Here is a 26,779-nt window from a genome sequence, read left to right as displayed (position 1 = left end):
ATATAAAGTGGGTGACTGTGCATGGCTGTGTGTGCTATAAGTGACTCCCAAGTGGCCGGGTCTGTGGCATCTCACTGCTTGACCCCTTGGGAACAGAGGGCTGAGGCGGTGGTGTCAGTGAGGGGCTGGGCCACCCTGAACAGGTGAACCAGCTTTCTCCCAGCCCCGTGGTGTCACAGGTGGCGGAGGCCAGAGCATTGCTGCTGCTTTCAGCGCGTGGCTGGTGACTGGCAGAGGGATCGGCTCAGCAACCCCGATCTTTACCTAGCTCAGGAAAGATATGCTGCAAGCAGCTGTCTCTAATCATGCCAGCCCTGGAGCTGTCACCCTAGCATCTATAGAGCAGCAGAAGCAAACCCTCCCTGGAGTTCACCAGGTCTGCGAACCCTTGGGGACAAGGTCAAAGGCTGCTTTGGGCAAAGGACTTGTGGGCAGCCAGACTGGTTCATCTGAACTCCTGGAATCAACTTCCAAGAAGTACACATAATCAGGGTTTAGAGTCAACTCCCCTGTCCTTCTGGGACTGGGGAAGGCCCAAGTCGTGTGCAGGGGGAGCATGTGCACAGCTGTGGTACACGTGCTCTGCATGTCAGTAGGTGGGTTGTGCCTGTATATCGCCTACTCACGCCTTTCACTCCACCTACAGAGGAAGTAACGGTGCCTCTAGTACTGCAAAGGGATGCATTTCTGCCCCGTGATCATGCCCAGCATGGATCTTGCACCTGATATTTCCAACCTGCCAAGGGTGTGGGGGCTTCCCCCGAACGCTCAGGGACGGGGACAGAGTTACACTGACAACACTGTCCTCTCCAATTCCCAGGCACCTTTTTCCCAGTTCCCAGGAAGTGGCTGTGGAATTTGCTTCCAAATATAGACTCGGGTGGCCCAGGCTGCTGCAGACAGCTCCTTTGGCCTCCCAGGCTGAATGGCAGAACAGTGATTGCCTTCCAGGAGGCCCAGGCCCACAGGCCTTGCTTGGAGCTGCCGGTAAAAATAATAATCATAAAAGTGGCCAATAAAAGAGGGGGGGCACTGAGCATTAAGTTATGAGCCCAGAAAACCATCTGACCCGAGGTGATGTTTGGGCGGTGGCTGCCCCACCCTCTAAACACACACACACACACACACACACACACTCACACACACTGCCTTCCACAATGACACACAGGCTCACACAAACTCCCACCACACACATGCACAAGACCCCACGTTCCACATGCTCACAGGTGTTTTCACATAAGGAAGTCCACAGAAAAAGTACATAGGTAACTATTTTCGAAATACCCCCTCTCAAGGCAGCACATGTAACGACACAGACACACACAACACCACAACATCACAGAGACACATACAGCTCCCCCTCAAATGACACAGTCCTATAGAAAGACTCCAGGACAATGCCATATTCAGCCACGCAGAAAGCAGACACACAAGCCCACCTCTCCAGCCGGGCAGCCTGGACCCTCTGGTTTTGTTAGAAGATGGAGATGGGGAGCATGGGCAGGAATGCTATAGGACTGGCCCTTGTCTTTAAAATTCAGTCTCCTGGGTCCTGGGCACTCATCAAGACTCACCCATGGGGACCAGGAACCAGGACACGGGGCTCTTGTGGGAGCCGTTGCTAGTGAACAGGGCAGGCTGAGAAATCTGGGAGGAACCCCAAACGTTGAGCCTGGTGTCTGCTAGAATAGGGGTGGCCTGGGCTGGGGGGTAGCCGAGGATCCTGGAGATGAGGCAGGATCACCTGAGGGTGCCTCGGAGGGGATGTTTTCTGCGTGGAGGAGGAAAGACTCAGGCACTAGAGGAATGACTCCGAAGCAGGGAGGACACAGGCGAAGGAGGGTGGAGGGAACCCAAGGGAGGGAAGTGAGAGAGTGGGGATCCCTTGCACCTCCCTTTGAGGTGCTACTGGAGGGGTTTGGATCTCAGAGTCCCCCACCTTCTAAAGAAGTCATTTTCTTCCTAACTTGCAAGTGTGGCAGCCAGCGCTGCGCCCAGAGCACACAGGCGGTGGAAAGAGCCTGAAACACCGGGAAGCGAAGGGAGCGCCTGGGGAGGCTGCAGGAGCGGTGCCAGCGGCAGGTCCCTCCGGGTCCCGAGTCTGGAGCCCCTGTGAGGTCTGGGACTTTCTTGTTACCACTGGGGCCTTGAGGCGGCAGGACTCCTCCGGCCCCAGGGAGAGCCGCAGAGCAAAGATAGGAGAAGGGCTGCGCCTGGCGCGTGCTGTCCCTGGCCGGAGAACGCAGTGCCTGGGAGGGGAAGGCCTGGAACAGGGAGGCCGGGTGGCCGCGTCGAGCTGCGAACCCCACACTTCACCGGGGCGTCCTCCGCAGACTGAGCCCAACAGCCGCTTGAGCACTCCGGTGCGCAGCCTCCACATATACTCGGGAACTGCTGGGAATCCCTTAAACGCCCTACCTGAAGGCGCGGGAGAATAGGGAAAGGGAAGGAGCATTTCCAGAAGGGGCTGTGTGACTTCAAGCAAGTCCTCACCCTTTCAGAGCCTAATTATTTGTTTTTAAAAAAAAAAAAAAAAATGGAGCCGGGCACATCTCTCCCCGGCTCCATCCCACCCACCCATCTTCCTCCCTCAAAGCCAGGAGACAGTGTGTACTGGCCTTGAGGCTGTGATGAATGTGGGCCAGGACTTGGGAATAGAACAGTGAGGTTTGGAAAGGAGAACATCAGCATCTTTCCGTCCTCCCTTCCATCTTGCTTAATGCCAGTGAATCCGGGCTGTTTGCCCCCAGGCTCTCTTCTGGGGCCTCTGCTTCCTCAGTGGGAGTGGGGAGAAAAGACGGAGACATCAGAAATGATTTGAGCCTTCACTCCATGACAGAAGGAGCAATTCCACAGCTCCCCCCCGCCCCCCGTTTTCAACTAAATGTGCTTTTCGATGCTGAAAAAGTGCCCTTTGCACTCCCCCAATCCAACAGACCACTCCCTGTTCCCGTTCCTGCCTTGACAGAGGAACCCTTCCTTCTGATGGGTTAGAATCCCACCAGAGTGGGGTGGTGGCCAGACCGCCAGAAACCTCTTCTGTAAGGTTGAAGAGAATTGATCCCCCTTCTTATAGAGCGATTCAGAGCTAACTGTGTGAGCAAAACCAGGTTACAATGGCTCTTTCCTGGCCTGCCATAAATGTTAGCTATTATTGCACCTCAAATGCTAACAGATTTGTGAGCCTAAAATACCCACATTGCTCTCTTGGTGGCTGTGTAGACACAAGCAGGACTCTTCTGAAAATATTAATGCAAAATGCTGGGAGGGAAGGAAACACGAGGCCCTCGGTTAGAAATGAGAACCTCTGTAGGCTGCCTGGGCTCTCAGAAGGGAAAGGAATGGGTGGAGGCACTACAGAGCCAGCCAGCGGCTTTGAGGGACATTAGATGTCCCGTCGGAAATAGGGGGAGAGGAGTTAAATTTTGTCTTTCCTGAGTAGTCGGGAGAAAGATGGGGTTGGCAGCAGAATGGAACAAAGCTGAGAGAGGACCCAGAGGAGGAGTTGCTCCCATCCCACCGCCAAAGACCTCCGAGGCCTGGACGCCTTCTCTCTGTCACCCTTTCTCTCCTGGTTGCCTGCATTGCTCCCAGACCCTGCAGGCTCAGTGCCTCCGAGCTGGGCACAAGAAAATCAGCCTGTATTATCCACTGTCCACCCCAAAATGAAAAGAGCCACTTCCCCCGCCCTGATACACATTCAAGAAGAAAGCAGTGCAATCAGAAATATTATTTTAATGTTATTTCAATTACATCCACAATAGAAATTTTTTTCTAAAAAGAAAAGAATAATGTATTCTTTTCACTCCATTAGCCTTTTGCAGACATTAATGCCACAATTTCTAATGCTTAGGCTTTTCTCCTTCCATTTAGGAGAAATGGCCCCAGGCAAATAAAAAGGTTGCCTGGACTGATGTGGGGGGCCTCCTATGCAGATAGGTGCAGTTAACAGATGTGAAGAGATTAAGTGACACCTAAAGTCCTGGGTTCCTGGCTGAGATGTTTGGGCCACGGGTTTCGATTAAGATACACCATAGGCTCTACATGATCGGCTCTGGGGTAAGCATTCTGAATACAAAGACGGGGATTTTGCTCAAGACCTGAACCCACCTGGTACTAAACCTCAATTTTCTCTCCTGTTTAAAAAAGGGGGCAGTTTAAAAAATCCCTGCTCTGTTGAACCCACTAAGGAGGCTCCAGAAAGTCAAGAACGGTGGGCAGAAACGCTTTTCAGGCCTCAGACTGTGCAGCCAATTGTGCGAATGTCCTCGGGGTACCCCATTGTTGAGAGCATTCGGTGGGGCTTCCAGGTTGCCATGGTGACCAGGAAATTCAGGGTCCTTGCGGAAATAATTATCAGGAACTTTTCCACTGGCGACTTCGGTCAGTTGTTCGCCACAGAGAGCCTCTGTCAGTTGTGTCACCCCAGCATGTTTTGGGTGTGATTTGGGAGAGGGAGCAAGGTGTCTGGGGTCCCTGTTTCTGGACCCTTCTGTGAGGATGTCACCAAAGGCCAGAAACCCAGCACCAGGGAGCCATAGGAGACTAGCTGGAGAGGAAGAAAAATTAGAGGTCTCGACCAAGCAATTGTTTCAGTGACAGATCCTTCCAGATTGGGGTTTGGCCTCCCTCATCACCCACACCCCCACCCACCTCCCTTCACCTCCTCAAGGTCATTACTAGAGTTTTCACTCACAGTTCCAGGCGGGGTGGCCGCCTCCACTCCCTCCCATGTATACCAGAGCTCTGTAGCTGAGACCTGTCGTGTCTTCTCTCAAGAAAATCTCTCCCCGAAAGAGAGGCATGAAGGATGTAGAGATTAACTGTCCTGATTAAACTGGCGATTTCAGAATCAACACAACAGCATTTCAGGTTCTCTCGACCCAGCTAGGCCCAAGTCCGAAAGCCTGATCAGACCTTAGGAATTTTGTAAATCAATGACCTGGATGATTTAATGGTCATTGCTTGAATATTGCCTGAATTGTTGGGTTGATTTGGAGGATATCAGGATGAGTTTTCGTAAAGAGAGTCATTATTATTACAATTGCTATCTCCTTTGTTTTCTTTGCCGCTACAAATTCTGGATTTCTGCAGCATAGACTTGGAGACAGACCCACACCCATTCTCCTTAAATAAAGCACTTTATGAAACATCAGATCGAATTCTCTCCGGTGGGGATGCCTTGCTCTGTGAGGCCTGGCTGGCTGGAAAGAGGCCCGCAGGCAGCCAGAACTGGAGTTGAAGTTTCATCTCTGGTTTTAACTCTGGCCCTTTGAGCGAGCTTAACACGTGTGGATTTAATTTCCCTTTCTTTCTTGCTTCCTTTTCTTTCCCCCCACCCCCACCTTGTGAGGGAACAAGAAAAATAGTCTGCTCTGTCGACAGCGCGACACTGTTCCGTTTGCCAAAGAAAATTTGTCTTTCCTGAGTCCCAGAGAGCAATGGGCTCCCAGGTTTCCAAGGAGCCCTTCAATTGAGGTAGAAGGTGTCCAGACAGGCCCCCCACCTTCACCCGAGACCTGGACATATCAGTCCGAGTCTCTCTCTTACAGGGTTACAGACCTGGAATGCCGTCTGTTTCTTCCCCCTACCCCAAACATTTTGGGAGATCTATCAGTGGGTTTTGACCTGCAGGATGGTTGGAGTTCTCAGGCTCAGTGTGACCCTGGAGGGACTCCATGATCTCCCCGCTGGGACCCTCACCTTTCTAGGCTGGGCACTTCCCAAATTGGAGGAAATAAGACAGTGGCATCCTTGTGTCCAAGCACCACTCGCTTCCACCTTTCTGCTCTTTGAAGTGTGTACATTTTTAGCATTGGGATCCTTCTCAGCTGGGCCTCGAAATGATATCCCCTCTTCCAGTTCTCATTTCATTACCCTGAACAGGAAAAACAAAAAGCAAAAACAAAGCAAAACCCAACAGCGACAACAACAACAAAAAACTTGGGAGAGTAACGAGGACAATTATTATCTAAAGCACACGAAGCAACACTAACATGAATGAGGATAGTAGCAATAATAATTCTTGGTGGAAATATTGGAGGAGAGTATTGGATATTCAATAATCATAACAATAACAGCCAGTATTCTTCCCGCATACTTCCGGTCAGAAGTGGGGAAACCAGCAACCGAATAAAACATTGGGAAGAGACATACTGTGTTCCTGGAAAAAATATAACAGAGCCAGATTGAACTGGGTGAGAGGGAAAGTGACCCCCTTGAGAAACCAGGGAATGTCTCACCCTCAGACCAACCCTTTCTTTTGCAAATTGAGTTGGTCAAAGTTTACTTTTGTCATCATTTCTCTTGTTATAATTCTTATTCATTTTCCCAGCCCCGTCCACACTTCTATTTTTCACCACCCCACACCCCCAAGTTGCCACCGGGTCAGGTGGGGACATATCGGGAGAGAAATAGACGGTGATGCATTTTAAAGTGAGTTCTCTTTTGAGAGAAAAACAATGGGTAGTTTTGGATGTGTCTTTCTTAAAAACGGAAGGAGCAAGTGAAGAAAAAAATTATCAACAGCAATCGGCCCCTTTGGTTTGGGTTTTGACTTTTTAAAGAGGAACCTCTGCTGTCCTGTTGCAATATTAAAATCGGGGCAGTAATTTTGCAAAACGAGAAAAATAAACTTTGGGAGAAAACCCAGCTGGGAACAGGTTCGGGAAAGCGACAGTTCTCCGAAAGGAGGAAGGGAGGATGCGCGCTGTAGCCGGCTCCGGAGTTTACTGCCCAAACGATTAGGCAAAAGAACGAGGATTCTCAAACCTAGTTGCGATCTCTCGTCTCTCCTTTATTCTGTTCGTGGTGCGGGCTCCGGAGCGTCTGGGAGAGCCATTCTGTGAAGCTGGACTTGTAGAAACCTTTGAATGCCGGTCCAGGTGGCTGCAAGGCCCGCGGTCCGGGATGCCAGAGAAAGGAACCACACGGAAAAGTCGCTACGCTCGGAGTTTCGCCTTTCCCTTGCAGCCCCGGCGGGGCCTAGGCCTCGGTTTCCGGCCCGCCTCGGCTCAGAGGTCAAATAGGAACTTATCTCATCGAACTAGGGTTTGAGAGAAGGATTTCAAGTTGCGTTCTAGGCATCTGGGAGCAAACGCTGCACCGAACGAGCCTCGGATTTGGGAAAATATCGTTATTAACAACTTGGGAAACGAAAGCGAAGCTCGGGACAGCCACTGCAGCCTGGCCGAGAGAAAGGACGCGGGTTGTGCTCTCTGGAAGCAAAGGGGTCTGCAGCCCAGCTGGCCTGGGAGCTCGTGGCCAGCGCTGGAAGCTGCCCGCTCTCCCCACGGGCCTGACCTTGGCTCCCGCAGCAGCTCTGCCGGCCGACTGCCTCCCTGCACATTTTGCTGCCGTTCCAGTCCCGAGCGGAACGGGCCTGGAGCCAGGCCATGCTTTGGAAAGCCCTGGGGGGTAGGGACGCGCAAAACCCAGGATCGAGCCCCGAAGCTGGGGGCAAGCCCAGATTCAGACGTCCGGCTCCCTCAGGACCCCTTGACGGGGAACTTACCCTTCCGGAAGGCCCGACGCTCTCCGGCTCTGTGCTGGGCAGGCCTAGCTCTTCTCTCGGCGCCACCAGGGGCGTCTACGCGGTACGTTCTGCAACTGAATCTAGTGGACTTCCAGCGGTGCGCAAAAGTTTGCGCGCATCCACCGCTGGACTGCTTAGAAATTATGCTCATTGATCGGACTAAAAATAATAGTTGTCGTGATTACAAAACAAAATAGAGTGCCTCGTGCCTCGGCGGGCCCTGGTGCTATAATTATTCTCTACAGAAATCACCTGTCTCCACTCCCACCCCTACTCCACCACCCACTCGCACCCCGCCCCTGCCGGGCCACTGTGGGACGAATTGCATTCTTGGACCTTTCTCTCAGCAAGACACATTACGGAGAACTCCCTCTGTCTCGTGTCCCCTCCACGACAACCCAGTAATTATTTCTATGCAAGTCTGCAGGAGGACACTCAGTTATTGCATCCCAAGCCTAACCAGCTAGAGCGGCGCCTCGATATTCATTTGCCAAGCGCTCCTCCGCGGGCTTTTTGTTTTGTTTTGTTTTGTTTTGTTTGTTTGTTTTTTTATAATAAGGATCCCATGCCTTATGCAAGAGATCTCAGTCCCCCGGAACAACTCGATTTCCTTCCAATAGAGGTCTGAGGTGGACTCCCACCTCCCTTCGTGAAGAGTTCCCTCCTCTCCCCCTTCCTAAGAAAGTCGATCTTGGCTCTGTTTGTGTCTTAGGTTCATCACCCTCATTTCTCCGGAGAAAGCCGGGTTGGTTTATGTCTTTATTTATTCCCGGGGCCGAGACGTCCGGGACTTGTGGCTGCGCAGACCCGGCACTGATATGCGAAGACGGAGAGAAATTAACCTCCCGCCGCTGCCCCCCAGCCAAGCGTGACAGAGCGCGGGCCGGTTGCGTGACTCGTGACGTCTCCAAGTCCTATAGGTGCAGCGGCTGGTGAGATAGTCGCTATCGCCTGGTTGCCTCTTTATTTTATTGGGGTATACCTGGTAATAAACAGTAATATTTAATTTGTCGGAGACCACAAACCAACTTTGAGCTGGGAGGTACGTGCTCTTCTTGACAGACGTTGGAAGAAGACCTGGCCTAAAGAGGTCTCTTTTGGGGGTCCTTTTCGAAGTCTTCACCTGAGCCCTCCTCTTCAGCGAGGCGCACTCCTGGCTTTTGCGCTACAAAGAAGAGGTGGGATAGTTGGAGGTGAGTTTCGCCCTGGAGGACTAAGGGGGGAAATAGGTTTCTCTTTGCACTTGGCCCTCCTTGGCTTTTCACCCCGTCTTGATCTTGCTGAATCTTCCCTCGCTGTGCTGCTACTTTTCATGAACAAAATAAGAATGGTTTCGTGTGTCACCTGGCAAAAATGGATTCTCTCGAAAGGTTTGAAAATCCCTATTTTGCTTGGTGGCCGAGACCATCTGTGCTCAATGAACTAAGCAAATCTGGCTAGGCTATTACCTGGGAGAGTCCAGATTTTTCCTCTCTGGAGGGGCCTGAAGATTATTTATGGGAATCAATTTTATCCCCAAATCTCTGAGAACTTAAAGGGATTGGGGAGGTCTTTCTGGATTTCCCTTTCCCTCTACCGGAGATGTAGTGGTTCAGCCTCCTTCCCATACTATGTTTGTTTTTTGTGTCTTCAACCTAGCGTCGCCTTATTAGCAAGCCCAAAGGCCTCCAAGCTGACTTGGAGGGTGAGGGTGTTTTCACAAATAAATAAAACGCCTGGGCAAAGATCTGTTTGCAAACAAACCTGGAGGGTGGAGTGAGCACCATAGCAAAGGAGGGTTGGTTTCTCCCTGGTTGCCCCACATTTAGGGTTGGAGATTCTCCACTTTGGCATTTTGCAGCAGTGGCCTGGCCTGGGATTTTAGCATAGCAGCCACAGAGGGTTACACAACTGCTGATCTCGGGCATTTCTCCTCCCTCCATCCCTTTCTTCAGACCTTGACTTGCAGGCCCAAGTCTCTTATCAGAACCCTAGAAAAATCAGGATGATGGGGGTACAGGAGGTAAGGATGGGAAACAGAACAGGACTCCTGACATTTACTCCAAGCACCCATATTCGGTGTCCCAATCTGGGTCTGCTCAGACTGAGACCTACTGACTGTGTTTATGCTTTTATTGACCTCTTCAACTCACCCTAAAAAAAAAAAAAAAAATACATTTCAGAGAGGGGAAGGGCAAGGAGAGGAGACCAGTGGAGATGAAAACCCTCCCCAGTCTCCAGTGACTGTTTGATTATTTTAATAAAACTGGGCACTGCCTTGTGTACACCTGGAGCAGGGGAGGTCTGGTGGCCCCACTGGGTGGGGGTGGGGGCCCGCAGCGATTTCTTGGCATCTTTGATCTCGGCCCCCATCCCAATGCACCTTCACCCTGCCTTCACCCTAGAGTCGTTGAGAGTAGGGGTGATGAGTAGGGGGTGGAGGGGAGATGTCAGAAAGGCGAGCGCCGGCCAGGCGGGGTCAGGCAGCTCTCCTTCTCGAGGTCAGCGTTGGAGAGAATGTCTGCAAGGCTGCGGAGGCCCGGGGTGTGTTTGTGTGTGTGCGTCCAGACTCGGTTCTCTGCACCGCCAGCGTCATTGAGATTACTTCCCGGTTAGAAGCCGACCGAGTTTGGAATGATTTGTGCAGGAGTTTTTGCAGCCACCGCTTGCTCAGAGAAGCAGAGATGGATGGAGGTTGGGAAAGGGGTAGAGAGGAGGGAGTTATTGCAGGTCTGGGTTGTGAGTCGTTTGTGATTTGAGTGTTCGGGAGATCTAGTGGAAACGTTGTGGGGGGGAAGGGAGGACCGGAGGGTGGGAGGGAGAGAGAAGGGGGAGGGCGGCAGAGTGCAGTGGGATCTAGTTGGATAGGCGATTTCAGTACTTTGTGAGCATCGAGGCAACCCAACGTCACTGTGCTCAGCTGAGTTGGCTTGTATTTCAGAGAGAGAGAGAGAGAGAGAGAGATAGAGAGAGAGAGACTGACTCTTACCTCGAATTCGGGAACTTTAATCCTGAAAGCTGCGCCCAGAAAGGACTTCGACCATTCACTGGGCTCCCAACTTTCCCTCCCTGGGGGTGTAAGGGAGGAGCGGGGCACTGAGATTATATGGTTGCCGGTGCTCTTGGAGTCTATTTTGTGTTCTTTGGCGCTTGGCAACTTGGAAGTATTTAGCGAGAGCAAGCGCACAGCGGAGGAGGTGTGTGTTGGAGGGGGGCCGTCGCCGCGGAGGCTCCAGCGGTAGGTGCGCCCTAGTAAGCAGCAGTAGCCGCTATTCTGGGTACGCAGTAAACTCCGCATAAACCCCGGAGCCACCATGCCTGCACCCCCGCCTCGCCACCGGCTTCCCTGCTAGGAGCAGCAGAGGATGTTGTGAATGCACCGGCTTCACCGAGAGAGGTAACCGTCCCGGCAGATGGCCCAGGAGGCTCAGGAGGGAGCTAGTCGGCCGAGTCGGCTGGGGCGGCGGGAATGGCGGATTCAAGCCTGGCTTTGCATTCTGCAGAGCGCAGCTTGTAGAGATTTTGCGCGACTCGGAGCTCCGCGGAGAATGGAGTCCGGGAGGCCGCCGCGGCTGGCGGAGCGGCATTGAGATTTGCAGGAAGCACGGCCTGGTTCTGTCAAACCGCATCTTGTTCGTCTCCGCCAGCCTGGAGCTCCCCGGGACCCTGGCGAGGGCGCGGGGTAGGATTCTCCCCGCGGCCGGCAGTGAATGGGAGCGCGTGTGGGAGCACCAGCCCTGCTTTCTTTTGTTGTGAGTAGGCTGCGGAGCTCCAGTCGCCGCCTCCCTGAAGCCCCGAGGAAGAGGCGAAGAAAGCTGCTTGCGAGTCAGGCCTCAGAAGCTGTCCTTCTCCTCGGCCCCATTTCTAGATCTCTGGCCACTGCAGATCAGGGTGGGATCTGGTCCCTTGCTTAAGCAGCTGCTAAGGTTTTGGGGGACCATCGCTTGTGCCGGCCTCCGAAAGTCTTTCCGTTTTAGGGGGAATTCCTACTTGAGTATAGAGGAGATTGGAAGGAGATCAGAGAGCAGGAGACAGGCTCATTGGGCTTGAACAGCTCTGTGGCTGTTATTTTGTGTGTTCTAACCTCATACGCCTGCAAACCCTGGCCGTTCTGTTCATTGCGGGGACCCGGGCCGCAGATTCAATGCCTCCAGCCTAGGACTTATCCGATAATGACTTTGTCCTCGCCAATCCTGAGCCTGGGCCTGCAGTTTTAGCAAGCCAGGCCTGCAGTTTTAGCAAGCCAGGGTTTCAGAGAAACCCCCTTCAGCCTGGTCACTCCACAAAATGCCCGCCATCCCCGGCCCGGCTGCAGAGCGCTGGTGGCGGGCACCCAGTGACGAGCCTCCCTCAGAACCGCTGCACGGTGGCTTTCTTCATACAGTCTTCTGTTTGGCTACTTTTTATCTTTCAACGAATCTTACTTAAGGTTGGGGTAAAGAAAAGGACTTTTACTTTTAAAAGACTTTTAATGTTAGGCCTGTAACTGATAAAAGATGTATGTGAATTCTCTTTTGAACCTAGTCTCAATCTGCATAACGTTCCCCTCTCCTGTGTTTTTGTTTTTGTAAGAGGCGGGTTATTTCACACATATTTGCCTGCTGCAGGAAACTATTCCTCTTGTGAGGTTTAATAAAAAGAGTTCCGACGGCATCTTGTAATTTGGCGAAGAAAGAAATTCTCTAAAGGACACTGGGTTTTTGTTTTGTTTTGTTTTTGGTTCCTACCCAGTGGCTTCCAAAAATACCCACGCCTTATCTTTATTGGCTCTTCCAGAAGTCCAGACAAATTTGACGGGCAGCTTGCTTATCACGGAGAGCCTGCGCAGGGGAGATGCGGGCCTGCCTCCTCCGGGTCTGACGCGGGTCTTTTGCAAGAGGTTGTGCCTGGTCATAAAGTAATAGTAATAATACTAGGAATAATAGGAATAGTAATAATTCTAGGGCCTTCTGCAGTCTCCTTTAGCTGGGAACGGAGGTGCTGGTAGCTGGAAACTGGGGGCCAAACTGCTCCCTCCTGTCACTAGAACTGTGCTCTCCAACCTTTCTCTCGTTCTCTCTCTCCTCCCCACCCCCATCTTCCCCTGCTTCTTGTCCTCAGAGCAGAACCTTGCGCGGGCACAGGGCCCCGGGCGCACCATGGCCGACGCAGACGAGGGCTTTGGCCTGGCGCACACGCCTCTGGAGCCTGACGCAAAAGACCTGCCCTGCGATTCGAAACCCGAGAGCGCGCTCGGGGCCCCCAGCAAGTCTCCGTCGTCCCCACAGGCCGCCTTCACCCAGCAGGTAAGGAGACCTCGCGCTTCGGGTCCCTTTGCAGAGATCGAAGTCAGAGTCTGGCTTCCTTGCTCAGCTCCTCTTGCGGGGACAGAACAAAAACAAAAATAAAAAGCAAAACAAACCCACCTACTGTAATCATCCCCTTTCCTTTTTATTCCCACTCAGTTCCACCTTTCTCTGCCCTGTCTCCTCAAATACTAGAGTATTGTCTTTCACTTTATTGTGACGGTTATCTTTACAAAGGATTTTTGAAATCTACTTAAATTGTTCGACAAATCTCAATTATCCGGCTGTTTGGGGTCAGTTAACAATGGCCTAGATAATTCCTTTCCCGCTGCACTACTTGTAGAATCGGCCCTCAGCATCTTAATAAGGGCCAGGTCAGCGGCCGCTTCAGGCCGGCATGAGCGATGGCTTGACCCCTCTTCTGATCTCCCGTAGCCTTCGCCTCCTCCTGCCTCCTCCTGCCTCCTCCGCGCCGCCGCCTAGACCCGCGCGCCCCACCATTTGTCTTGCGGTCAGGGCCTGGCTGGCTGGCGCGCTATCACCGGCCGCTGGGAGCTCACAGGGCTCCGCCCGGAGGGCACCAGGAGCCTCGGGTTTGCCAGGCTACCAGCTGGGCCCGGGCAGAGGGAGGAGCCTCACCTTGCGCTCTGCGCCCCAAACCCGGGACGCACTGGGCGCTCAAGTAGGCCCCTCAGTAGATCCCAGTGATTTTTAAATAAGGTGTCACGGGGGTGTGAAACGGGGTGACGACCAGAAGAGACACTTGCACATAGCTAAAACCCTGCTTGGGATTTCGATGTCCTTCCTGGGTTTTCCCGGCTTCTTTCTTTGGCCTTTAAGTTTCAGGAAAACGTGTGTATATTTGTAGAGAAGCAGAGCGTGAACACAGTTTAGGAAACTTACAGATTTTTTTTTTCTTTTAAGGAAAAGCAAACCCACTTTTTAGACTGTTGCAAATTATTCCAAAATGAAGAGTGTGTGTGTGTGTGCGCGCACATATGTATATATGTGTATATATGTTTATACTTGCATCGGTTCTCTAAATGTAGTTTTAGCCGAAAGCCAAAATGTGAAATGGCATCAGGTCTGCCCTATAATCAAAATAGCTGGATGTGGATAGAGCTACTTGCAGGGAGAGCCTGGAGGGTTTGTTAATATAGATATTTAGGATTAATTTTCATTCTGGACTGTGAGACCATATGATAATATAAGCATTTTAAGTTTAAAAATTCATATATGTTCATTTTTGTACCCCCATGGCCGAGAATAAGCAAGTATTTGTATATCTGTATGTTTGGTGTGTGGGCATCTGAGCATCTACATAAGAATATTCTGAGTGGTTTTCTAGATTAGGTTTCTAGTTTTTCTAGGTTAGGTTTTTCGTTTGTTTGTTTTTGTTTTTGTTTTCATTTCCCTGTATCTCAGGTGAAGTGGATTGAAATTGGCTCTGGTTTTTCTTGGTTTGTTTGGTTGGTTTTTGCTTATTCTGGTCCTCCTCAGTGACATTCCAAAGCACCCTGATGGTGGGTGATCATTCCATAGCCTTGTGCTGGTGTCATTAGAAGGAGACAATACAGCACCGTGGGTTCAAGTGGTTGGTGCAAACCTCAGGGACTCAGCCTACATAGGGATCCCTGGGCAGAGGCTATTGGGTGCTCCAGATAATTCTGCAGTAGGCTGAGGCCACTTTTTACCCTCTGAGACCACAGGCTCCAGTGGGAAGGAGTCGTCGTCTCTGTGTTTTGGGGGAGTTTGGGGAAGGAATGCCCACTACCGCCAGGGCTTGTCAGTGTGACTTTTTTCTCCTTCTTGCAGGGCATGGAGGGAATCAAAGTGTTTCTCCATGAAAGAGAACTGTGGCTGAAATTCCACGAAGTGGGCACGGAAATGATCATAACCAAGGCTGGAAGGTGAGATGGTTAGTTGTGTAGGAGAGGGACGAGGAGAAATTGCGGGAGAGGTGAAGAAGAAAAGGTGGCTTGGAAGAGAAGAGGGAAGGAAAGGGGCAATAGGAGAGGGAACACAGAGAAAGAAGAAAATAGAGGAGGAGGCTGGGAGAGAGAGAGAGAAAGAGAGAAAGATAGATCCTGGTGAGAGAGGCCCAGGGAGATTCCTCCATTGATCTCTCCTGGGATGGAAGAAATACTCCAAAAGTTCAAGTCCGGAAACTGGGCATTTCTCCCACCTCACATATAAAAAGAATAAAGAGCTTGGGAGGCCGTGCTATCTGGATTCGTAATGAAGGAAAGAGAGAAGAGGGAAAGGAAAAAACAGAAAACAGAGACCCAAAGAAGACAGAGTCTAGAAGGTCTTTAGGTTTCAGGGGTCTTGGACTTTTTCTTTACTTCCACACTCATTCCCACCCTCCCTGACCATGGAGTGGTTCCAGGGTCCCACCCGACTGTCAAACTCTGAATCGTTGAATGTATTCGCTACCTCTTTCATTGTTTATAGAAAGCTGGCGAAGCCTTTGAAACTGAACCGGGGCTCGGCCGGGCTCTATATACAGACACCGATAAACACAGCAGCTTCGCCAAGACACTCGCCCCGGAGTTCCCCCTTAAAAGCTCGCAGAGTTTTAGCTAGAAATGCTAGACTTCTGGGGGAGAAGGAGGGAGAGTGGTGCAGCTCTATATGTCAGTGTGAGTGTGTGAGTGTGTGTGTGTACGCGCGCGCCCAGGTCTGGGGACGTCCTAGCCACATCCCTTTCCATGCTGGACTGGTCTTTCGCGTCCCGCAAAGCAAAAAGCCAGAGGATGTCCCGAGCAGGCGTGTGGAGCAGGCGACCGGTAGGCCCAAGCCACCGAGTGTGTGAAGGCGGAGGGTGGAGCCGCCTTTCCAGACGACCCCCCCGCCCCCTTTCTCCAGCCGAAGCCTCCCTCAATAAACTGACAACAGTGACATTTATTATTATTTAAAATTAAACAAAGTCTGCTCCCCGCTCGGCCCAAGCCCTGAGTGAACTAGGAGGCGCGTACTGTTTATATCAACGAACTGCAGTCCTCTTCCTAGTCCCCCAGGAAGGAAAGACACGGCCGAGTCCCTCTTTCCCCCAGCCGGAGTCGTGAGGGTTTAACTATAAAAGGCCTGCGAAGTCTTCTGCGCCTTCGCCTCCGGGCGCACTCGCTGGGGCTGATAAACACCGCGAGGCTTTGGCTGCAGGGCTCGGAGGGAGAGGCCTCCATTCGACCCTTCCCGTCATCGCTGAGTGAGCCCAGATCTGCCAACTTGTCTTTTCCCCCCAGGCCAGCCTTAAGAATCTTTGCTTTCTGGGACATGCTCTTTAGAAGGTGGAGGGAAATTTGGAGTGCGCCGGGGGGTAGAAAGGTAGCAGAGACGGCACAGTTCCGGGCCATCGGCTTGCTAACGACTCGATCTTAGTTCAGGCCTCAGCTTTTTCTGAAACCAAATCTGGAAGGGTCTGGAATTTCTTTGCTGAAGGCCACGGAATTTCGACTCTCCAAAGAAGAGTGTCAGGCCCCTTGGAGAAATTGTGGGGGCATTCAGGAATAAACTGCTAGAGACCAGTATCAGAGGTCATTAACCGAGCTATACTGGGAACCGCGGCTTAACCCCTCCTCCAGGGGCAGAGGACCAAAGCCAGGTCGGGAAGCCTGTGCGCACCCACGCGTGTGCGTCTCTGGGGCGCACACACCTTGCGTACACGTGACACCTTAGCGCCGTGAGGATCGGCGGAAGCACCTGGCTAGACCGATCCTCTAGGATCGGCGCCTAGCTTTGTACCTAATAAGCCTCCTCTCCCCACAAATATTAATAGTAGGTGTCTGGCTCTGAAAAAGGCAGTTAGCAAGAGCTGAAATGGAGGTCCCTTTGAAGCATCTTCAAAACCCGTTCTCTAAAGGCGCATGCGTCCTGGTTTGTTTTCCTGTTAGGATACCTACAGTTGCCCGCCTGCTGTTTTCTCCTCCCTTCGCCTTTCTCCTCCTTATAACTTCAAGGGAAACCCGGGATGGATCTTGCGGTGAGCGGAACGGGGCTATTTTCCGCTTCCACGTTTCTCCAGGAATCGCTTTTTCCATTAAAATGGATGGAGGCTGCCTTCAAATATTGGCATTAATTCCCGCCCCCCTCTCTCCCTCCGTCCCTCTCTCTTAGGCGGATGTTTCCCAGTTACAAAGTGAAGGTGACGGGCCTTAATCCCAAAACGAAGTACATTCTTCTCATGGACATTGTACCTGCGGATGATCACAGATACAAATTCGCAGATAATAAATGGTAGGCACTGGGTTGGCAGGTGGAGCGGGGAGAGAGAAAAGTGGAATCTTCTCCCGAGAAGTTGAATCAGTGAACATTTTGTTGTTGTTGTTCCTACTGTGCGCTAAAGGCGTCTGTCCGCCTATCCCATTGCTTTTTACTAACCATTCTCAGACGAAGAAACTGCAACCGTTAGCTCGGGTTTTCCAGATGAGAAAACGGAGGCTCAGAGGAAGTGAGGTGCCTGTGTCTGTCGCTGCACCCCTAGGTTGTGGATTTTTACAAAGGGTATTGTTACCAAGTGCTGGAGGTATTTCTGGGGCATAAAACCATTTACAGTTATTTTTTATGAGTTACCTGCTTTGAACATGCATTTTTATGAAATTGCAAAATCGGCTCGTGGTATTCAAGTTAAACAGTTAAGAGAGGAGAGGCCCATTTCTTGGGTAGAATTGTTCCCATGGCTGCCAGCAGTGCAGGGGCCTGACGATGAAGTCCCTGTTGAAAGCCCTCAAGGAATTTTCAAGGTTTTTTGCACGTCCAGACCTCCAGAACCCACCACTTGTTTGTGGGATGCGAGAGGCTGTAAGAAGAAAAGGCTGGGCCAGGGGCTTGCCTGGACCCAGGCACCAAGTACGCTGGGGCACCTGGGATTGCAGATACCTAAGGGAGACGGGAGGGCCTTCAGATTATTTCCAGCTACTACTCAAGAACCTTCACCTGGTGCGTGAACTGAAGCACGCTTCGGTGCAGTGCGCTACCTCCAGACTCTGAGCCAGGCCTGTAGTCACACCTTTCCTTCATCTAGGTCTGTGACCGGCAAAGCTGAGCCCGCCATGCCCGGCCGCCTCTATGTGCACCCGGACTCTCCCGCCACCGGGGCGCATTGGATGAGGCAGCTCGTCTCCTTCCAGAAACTCAAGCTCACCAACAACCACCTGGACCCATTTGGGCATGTGAGTACTGTGGCCTGGATTCCACGCTTTGTCTCCCTCTTGTCCTCTCTCCCTTCTTCTCACTGGGTTTCTCTCTCTTCTTGGCTCTGTGTGCCCACACTTCTCCTTTTCTTTCCTCCATTTTCCCCCACTTTCGTCGCTTTCTGCCTCTACCTTCTTGATCTGGACTTCCTTCCTCTTCCTTTTCCTCCCCTCTGTCTCATTCCTTCTCTCATTCATTTCTGTTAACTTCTTTCACCTTCTCACTCGCTTTCCCTTTACTTTCTTTTTCTTCCTGCTACTTCATCCTCTGTCTCCACTACTCTCCTACGAAGATATCTGCCCCTCCGCAGTCCTCCCTGTGATCCACACTCCCCAAGTCTGGGTCTGTAGCTCCTTGGCAGCCGGAGATATGGCCCCCAGCTCACCTGGTCTGGGACTGCATCCTTGCCGCTAGGGCCCAACCCCTCTCCCTTTGCCTAGAGATGGAGGAATGACTAAAGCTGCTCATTCCAGGCCTGGAGAGTCTGTGAATTCGATCTGTGGTTAGGAGTGGAGGGCTGTGTTTCAGTCTTGCAGAAAATATGGACCCTCTAGCCCAGTGGATACCCAGTATAGACTGCACAGAGGCTGGACCACAATGAAAGCCATATACCTTCGCTCCCCACTTCCCAATCCTGCCTTAATTTTGGGATGTTCCAGGGGAGAGGGAGAGCCCAGTTCACCTGCCCCTCTTTTCCAGATGGGAAATGAACTCATAAGAGGCAAACTATGGTGCCAGTGCCACTTTTTAGCTTGATACTCCTGGGGAGATCTGTTTTTTTCAACATCCTGCTTTCTCCCTTTCCACACTGTGCCCAGAGCAGGCGAACCTAAACCGGGGTCCTAAACTTGGAGTCTGGATTGGACCCAAGAGAGGGGACTGGTGAATTTCCTGAAACTGAATGCAGGGTATTGAATGTGCAGCCTGCCCGCCACCCAAAAGAATGTGTAGGTTTTAGTGGATTCTTAGTAGGGTCATCACCCCTCTTCCCCAAAGAAAAACAGAACACAAAACGCTGATTTTTGAAAAAATGTCCCCAGATCTCATCGTAGGAGATAATTAATAATTAGAACAGAACACGCATTCTGAATTCACGTTTAGAACTTTTAGCTGGATGATTCTGCCATACAAGTGTGTACATTCATCTTAGGGCATTTGATTCTCACTGCAGCCTAGGGGGAGGACGGAGAGGCATAACTTTTGTACAGGAAGAGTCCAGGGGACAGGGGGTGACTTGCCAAGGTCCTACAGCCTATATTTGGGAGCAGAGATTTGCGACTAGGTCTCTCTAATTACAAAAGGGGTTCCCTGTCCTGTAAGGTTGTAGCTTCAAAGAGGAGCAACAGATAGGCCTATGGTCGCCAATTTCAGGGAAAGGAGGGGGCTGGGAGGGAATGAATTTGGTCAAGAGGGCGGGGAGGATGGTTTATGAAGGTCTGAACGAGAAATCTGCTCCTTTGAGGCCTTGGGGATGAAGCACTGAAGTCCCCAGGATCTGGAATGGGAAGAGGATCCCCGGGGTCCCCACTGATGGGTAAATGCAGCTCTCAGCACGTGGGCGGAGAGGAGAAAGAACCATTCCCTTTCTGTGGAGCCTGCTGGGAGGGCACCGAAGGCATTTTCAGGCAAATGCCTCTTAAACTCTGTTAAACTCTGGTGTTTTGCCCACGAGTTCTTCTTGCTGGACTTCCCAGGAGGTGCTCTGTAAATTCAGCTTGCGTGGGCGTTGGTTGACCCGCTCTGACTGTGTATCTGCCAGTCCCCAGCAGATACCTTACCAGCACTAGGGAAAACTGGCGCCATTTCTAAAGGTTCCACTTGCATCTCTGGGCTGGCTCCTTCTGGAGGATGGGAGCCTTGGGTGGGGTCCTGCGTGGTCCTTGACGCTGGGAAGTGGGACGGTTCCCACTCATTTCAGCTCCTAGCTTTTTCTCTGCTCCTCTGGAGTGCCTTAGGGGTCTCTCTGGGGCGGATGCCTGCGGAAGGTGCACAACCCCACCACCAAATTCCTGGCATCCCTGCCAGCGTCAGGACCTTCCCAGCTGGGGAGAGGGACTCGGAGCTGCTCAGAACCGCCTAAAAGCCAGGCATTCCCACCCCAAACTCCGGACTTTTAATTCAGAGCCGCCCTAATGAAATTAGGAGCCATTAGATCGCCCTCGCGTTGCTGTCTCCACACTGTCCCCAGCCGTCAAAGCAATTTGGCTAAGCCGGGCCGATGGCCCCGCCGGCCGGGGACTGTGGCGGCCAGCGGGGCCCTGCTGAGTCTCTCTGTCGCCACGCCGCCCCGGTCGGCGTCGCTATCGGCCGGGGAGGCGGCCGGGCCACGGCGGCCGGAGATTAGAGCCGCGCGGCCCGGGGTCGGGCAGCCGCGGGGCCTGAGAGTTCGTCGTCCCTCCCCCGCCCGGGCCGCGGCTCCCCTCCCCCAACTACCTCCACCCGCTTGGGGCCGGGCTCCCGGGTTGGTCGAAGAATCCTGCCCCAGGGTCATCAATGCAAATAATCAAAGTCACCGAGACAACCTCCGCAGCTCCCGGGAAAAGGCAGGCTAGATTTTCAGGCTGTTAGACGCAGCAATTCGCACGTTCGGTGGGGATGTATCAGAGCGTTTTGATAAATATTAGCGTTAAGAGCCTCCCGGGAGCATCAAAACCCAGTTCATCAGAACAACAAACCCGGTTTTATTGGTGAGGATGCTCATCTGTGACTAGCCCTGGCTCCAGCAAGAACATGCAGCCTGGTAGTCCTCCTCCTCCTTCTCTTCCTAATGATAACGGTGGTTGTAAAAATAACAGCACAACTACAGCAGTTAGGACCCCTCTTGTCCCTGGGAGCACCCCTAAATATGGGGAAGATAGGAAGTAGAAAGAGAATATTCCTGAAAAAGCAGATGTAGCCCTTCTGTTTGGGGTTAAGAGTGGAGATAATTCTGGTTATGGATCCTGAAACGTGATAAACCTGGAGAAAGGGAGTTTTAAAGGCAACCAGCCCCTTCTTTGAGGGGTGTTGGGGGTGCTTCCTCCCCACACCTTATGAGCTGACATCCTTAGAGGGCACATCACCTGCGCCCCCCCCAAAATATCTTCTCTTTTCACTAACTCTACTTTGCTTGTTCTCCAAACAAAGGCCTCAGATTTGAGGTCTGATCACCCACCCTAAGCCTCAGAAAAAGGCTGTGCAGTGAACTGGTGACTTTTTTGTTTTATACATTTCAGTTTTTCCAAACACTTGGTATCTTCTCTTGCATCCCTTAGAGATTTGGGGAGTGGGGGTTATTTGCATGTTTGTTGTTTGTTTGTCCCCGTGCCCCCACACCACCCGTCAATCCAAAAGTGCCGTTCAGGCGTCCCTCCAGACGTGGATTCCTCGATCCAGACTTGCTCAGCTCCCGTTGGGGGTGGGAAGTACCCTATGCAGGGAGTTAATTTATTAAGCAAACTTTATTAAGAATTCTGATTTACTGCTCTGTGTGCCTTGGGTAGATTCCTGGAATATTACCCTGGCTTTTTCAGTTGGAAATTGTTATTTTTGAAATGTTTCTTTTTAATGAAATCCCTGGCCCCTTTTCAAAACAGAAGAAAAATACCTATTTTTCGAGAGCCAATATAACAAGGCGAATTTAGAGGGTGGGGAGCAGGGTTTTATCTGGAGACAAAGGGAGTTTTGATTTTCTTACAATCTCATTTTCTTTATTATTTTTAGATTATTCTAAATTCCATGCACAAATACCAGCCCAGATTACACATCGTGAAAGCGGATGAAAATAATGGATTTGGCTCAAAAAATACAGCGTTCTGCACTCACGTCTTTCCTGAGACAGCGTTTATAGCAGTGACTTCCTACCAGAACCACAAGGTAAGCGCGAAGCCCGGGAACCGGTGCCTGGGGCCATCTGCTCTTTCTTTTGCATGAATCTGCAAGGGTTTCCTGCTGGAACTTTGCTCCTCTGAATGGCAGCAGTCACCAACTTCGACCCCAGGATGCTGGCGTGGGGACAACGCTGCAGCCTAAGAGTTTCAGCTGTTTTTAGTATATCCACGGCTTGGCATGACAGTCACAACCACATGTATGCACCCACACCTGTTAGAAACAAACTTGTCAAACCAGAGATAGGCCACACACTCAAATGCCACAAGAAGGCATCCCACTGACCTTATGAAATGCCTAGTGGGAAGAAAGGTTGCTTATTGCATGGCTCTGGAGCTGCCGTTTCATTTCTGGGGCCATCATTTCTGCTGGGGTCAGTTTTCTCCTCTCCGCCTTTTTAATCTTTTTCCCTCCAAGACAAGGTCTCACTCTGTCACCCAGACTGGAGTGCAGTGGCACAATTATGGCTCACTGCAGCCTTGACTTCCCAGGCTCAAGAGATCCTCCTGCTCAGCCTCCAGAGTAACTGGGACTATAGGCACACACTATCATTATGCCCAGTCAATTTTTAACTTTTGTTTTTTGTAAAGACAGGGTCTCACTAGGTTGCCAGGACTGGTCTTGAACTCCTGGTCTCAAGCGATCCTCCCACATTGGTCTTCCAAATTGTTGGTATTACAGGCATGAGCCACTGCACCCAACTTTGCCACTCAACTGGCAACAGTGCAGGTGGCAAAGTTGCCGGGATCCTTAGGATTGGACTTTCCTGATGCTTCCCTAATTGTTTCAGAAATCACTGACTCCAGACTACATTCTTGAGCAAGGTTTGCCTTGTTAAAATGAAAACAGAGCAACCTGCGCCGCCAGCAGCTTGGGATAACATTCCTAGGACTTAGACAAGAGCCTGCAGAACCACAGCTTGGTGAGGGGAGGCACACCTGAACTGCTTGGGAGAAGGTGGCTGCAGTTTGGTGTCGGGGCGGTATGCTGCCTGCCGGATGGATTGTGTGAAAGTCAGACCCCGTGAGGTTCAAAATCCAGGCACTGGTTTCGGCATTTCAAAGCTTGACAACAACTTTGGAGCAGGCTGCCTATAGCGGCAGGTTGGAGGGTAGGGGGAGGATCTTCTCTTTTTCCTTAGGAGAAAGCTTGTCTCCACTTGTCAGGATTCACCTCTGTTCCTTAGATACCCAAGTGCTTGTGGATTCGTTTTATTGCGGGTGGCAGGAGGGATTTAATGTTTCCTAAGCCTTGTTATGAAAATATCTAAAATCTAGAGAGGCAAACAATAGGTGCTGGGGGAGGGGCACCTGCCCTCATGGGGTTGTAGACTGTTAGGAGTATTAAGCAGTGATTTGGGCTTAGAAGGCTGTGGGAGGGCAAGGTGGGAGGGGGGTCCATATGGGATCTGTGAGGGCAGGTCACCTAGATGGATTTGGGGGTGGTGCGCCCCTGCCCCCCAATGCCTCCTTCATAGTTCCTGTCCCCACCAGCAAGGCTGGAGTGGAGGGGGAACTGCAGGAGCTGGGAACCAGACAGGAGAGGCCAGAGAAGGGTGAGAGGCAGGCTTAGCACCCCAAATCCTCCCATCACCCCTCGAAGTTCATTCCAGTGCAGGCTGGCTTGGCAGAGAATGCCCCAACTGAGGCCGGGACTGTTCCAAAATGCTGTGGGTAATGTCCAAATCCAGATTGTCTGTGAACTGGCCAAGCTGTGATAGACAGTCCTTTCCAGGCCACAAGACCTGTCTGGGAACCCAGGTCGAGAGAGTTTCCTGCCCTTGCAAAGAAAACTCATTCCCCTCAACACACCATTCTTTTTTAAATGGGTAGGAGGATTTTTCTGAGTATACTTCCACTTGTTGAACCAGCAAGAGCAAAACTGAGGGTCGAATGCCCTGAAAGATGTAAAACTATTTCAGGCCAATCTGAGTCTGGCTGCTTGAAACCTGTTTCCCTCAATGGTTGCTGTAAACCTGTGTTTAGCTTTGTGGTGATGGTCCCAGGAAAAAAAAAATAGCAATAAGGAAACTCAATTCTTCCTCTATATGTATATACTTACATGCTCTCAAACCAGACAGGGGTCCAAAAATATATCATATCTTTCCCCTGTCTACCCCAAGAAAGCTCAGGTTCATACAGGAGAACAGGAAGGGGTAGACATATTAAAATGACCTGCTTAAAAAGCCATCTGAGTGCTCAGGTCCTTTGGAAGAAACACCCTAAATTCTGTGTGCTTATGCTTATGGTCTTAAGACTCATCAGGTGTGGATAGATGTGGGAAAACTCGCTCCCTCTCTCCTTCTCTCTGTTGATAGGCTTATTGAGGCATAATTGTCATCCAATAAACTGCCATATTTGAAATAGACAATTAGATAAGCTTCTTGTGTATATATATGTATACTTGTGAAACTGTCACTGCAACCATTTGTGAATATGCCCAATACCCTTTACATTTCTATTTAAAAAATGTCTTCCCAATGCACATATTTAGTGATTGATGTGCATGAATGCCTGCCTGCCCAATGGGGTATGTATGTGTGAATTTTTTTTTTTTTTAGCACAATGTAGGGAATCATGTGTCTAAGAATGTGTGTCTTCAAATATGCATTTGGATATATGTGTATTTGATGGCCACACTAAGGGTTCACACACAATAATTGCTTTTCTTTTCTGTATTGATTGAGTCAGGGAGCCCAGTTGAGCTGTGCATAAAGGTCTGTTTAGCCAGCCTGACAGATTCCTTGACATCTGGGAGAGAAATTTCATGGAAGACAACCTTCTGTTTCCCTCCCCCACTTCTTACTTTAGAACACCAAAGACACCTATTTTCTTTTTCAGGAGCAAATCCAAAACTGTGCACTTTCCCAGTCAAGTGCAGGGCCCCTGCAAACATTTCCCACATGGATATATGATGTGTGATTTAAATAAGCGGGCCAGGGTTGCATGTGATTTGTGGACTCAGTCTTGCTACTTTATTGTCCCACCTGGACCGGGTGTTGAGACTTCTGACTTCATGGGTAGAAGCCAGCTGAGCTCACCATCGCATAGGGTTAAGGTGGATGACTGTGGAGGCTGACTGCTTTGGTTCAAACCTATTTGACTTTGCGCAAATGATTTAACTCCATTTCCCCACCTGTAAAATGGGGATAATAAGAGAACTCACCTCATAGGGTTGTTGTGAGGATTCAATGAGATAATTCCCGGCAAGCGTGTCATGCGGGACCTGGCAGAGAGCTAGCGCAGAGCATTAGTAATGATTGATGAGACCCTTGATTGACTAGTTAGCTGATCAGTTTATTAACAGGGTGATTCCATCTGAAACACAGACTTCAGAAAACTCTTTGCTTACTCATTCTAACTTCCTGGCTAGTTTAGAATCTGAAAGACTGGGAATTTAAATAAATTCTTATTCCTGTGGTTGAAAAACAACTGCAAATATTAGTCTTTGTGGTTTAGTTGGCTCATTCCCTGATCATGTCATCAATTCAAGGACTATTTGTCTAGCGTTTTGCCTTGGATAAATGAGCAGGGAAAGAAAAGCAATGCATGTGATTAAATTGCCAAGACAATTTGGAAAACTAAGGGCCACCGTTTTTACGGTCAAAGGGCCCATTGCCTTCAGAATGATCTTTCTCTACTTGGATGTAGGTACCAGGTGGAGATAGGTATGCTACAGGGTTCGTTTCTTAGGCTGCAATCACATACCCATACACCACAGGGCCCCTAATGACGAGACACATTTCCTCAGCCCAGCTGTGATCTCGGACTGGATTTGGGACTTATTTCCCCAGGTGGTTGACAGCTTGAAAAAGATATTTAAAAACTCAAATCTTCCCCAGCGACGTTCATTCTGTGAAACACGTTTTTGTAAAGTTTTCACTGCAGTTGTCAGCAGCTCCCAGGGCAATCCCTAGAAATATTTAGGTGTTAAAAAACGTCACGTGGGCATTTCATTTCCCTGTTCTTGCAACAATGGCTGTGTATGCAAGCAATGTCTATCCCCAGATATTAACTTAACTTTGCCATTAAAAGGCATTTTCCTCCTGCTTAAATCATTGTGTAAGGAGTCTATATTTATGAGGTATGAGCTTTCTGGTCGGGACCAGGAAATGAACCCTTAATAGAGAGACATAATTAAGATTTTTGGTCCTCGTGAGGGTTTTAAAAAATTTTTTTCAAAAGCAAGAATTCACAACAATTATTCTCATTAATTTTTACAACCTCTGTCTCAGTTGGAGCTGGTATTTATGTTTGTTTTTCCCCCACTCCCAAATCTCTCCCGGATATCCGGTTTTATGTTGATTTTGAAGGGAGTACATTTGCATGGTGAATAGAAGAAAGTTTTACCGAAGTCTTTTGGTGGAACTGGAAAATCCAGGTGTATCAGTTTGTGTGTCCACGATCTAACACACAGCATATTAGGAAGGGAATTTAATAAACATGGCTGTAGTATGTGAGTGGACAGATATTTTGACCTGCAGATAATGTATGTTGTATGTTGACATTTCTCAAGGGTAATTCTTAGGTCATATAGGCATCTATAATCAGTTTCCAAAAGAAGTTACATGTAAAGATCAACATACCTAAGTGAATATATAAGAAATGTGCTTGTCCTGTGCAATCATATTTTTGCAAGCTATGATGGTAAGCACAAGATTAGGAATAGCCAATCTGTTTGAGGTGTAAGGAATGGATTTGAGCAAAAGGTTTTTGCTGATAACATAAAATTCCCCCTTTTCTTCTTTCCTTGGGGCAATTTTTTGTTCTGAGTTCTCGGTGGACATCATGGACTGAGCACTAATTCTGATGCTCAGATCCTCGCTAAATGCTGGTATCACAGCCTCACCATCTTTGACATTTACTTCTGAGACTGGGATGGGGCAGGGTGGGGGGTGGGAGGAAAAGATGTCCTTCATCCA

General features: G+C 50.4%; 1 protein-coding gene and 1 long non-coding RNA gene across 2 annotated transcripts in view; one reads left to right on the top strand and one right to left on the bottom strand.

Moving 5' to 3' along the window:
• Positions 1 to 3,715: 3,715 nt before the first annotated feature.
• Positions 3,716 to 8,346, bottom strand: LOC119623826 (uncharacterized). The gene is made up of 3 exons (XR_005239854.2): positions 8,256 to 8,346; positions 7,514 to 7,693; positions 3,716 to 7,045 (listed from the first exon to the last, which is right to left on the bottom strand). It is a non-coding gene; the product is annotated as an uncharacterized lncRNA (long non-coding RNA).
• TBX5 (T-box transcription factor 5) overlaps positions 8,015 to 26,779 on the top strand; it is a 54,408-nt gene continuing 35,643 nt past the window's right edge. Inside the window, exons 1-6 of the mRNA XM_037996482.2 lie at positions 8,015 to 8,727; positions 12,614 to 12,798; positions 14,614 to 14,708; positions 16,915 to 17,034; positions 17,822 to 17,969; positions 21,694 to 21,846. Coding sequence (XP_037852410.1) covers positions 12,652 to 12,798; positions 14,614 to 14,708; positions 16,915 to 17,034; positions 17,822 to 17,969; positions 21,694 to 21,846 — 663 coding nt within the window. The 5' untranslated portion in view covers positions 8,015 to 8,727; positions 12,614 to 12,651. The remainder of the gene's footprint in view (positions 8,728 to 12,613; positions 12,799 to 14,613; positions 14,709 to 16,914; positions 17,035 to 17,821; positions 17,970 to 21,693; positions 21,847 to 26,779) is intronic.

The sequence above is a fragment of the Chlorocebus sabaeus genome, chromosome 11, assembly GCF_047675955.1.
Source record: "Chlorocebus sabaeus isolate Y175 chromosome 11, mChlSab1.0.hap1, whole genome shotgun sequence".
Classification (NCBI taxonomy): domain Eukaryota; kingdom Metazoa; phylum Chordata; class Mammalia; order Primates; family Cercopithecidae; genus Chlorocebus; species Chlorocebus sabaeus.
This window is presented reverse-complemented; position numbering and strand designations above follow the sequence as displayed.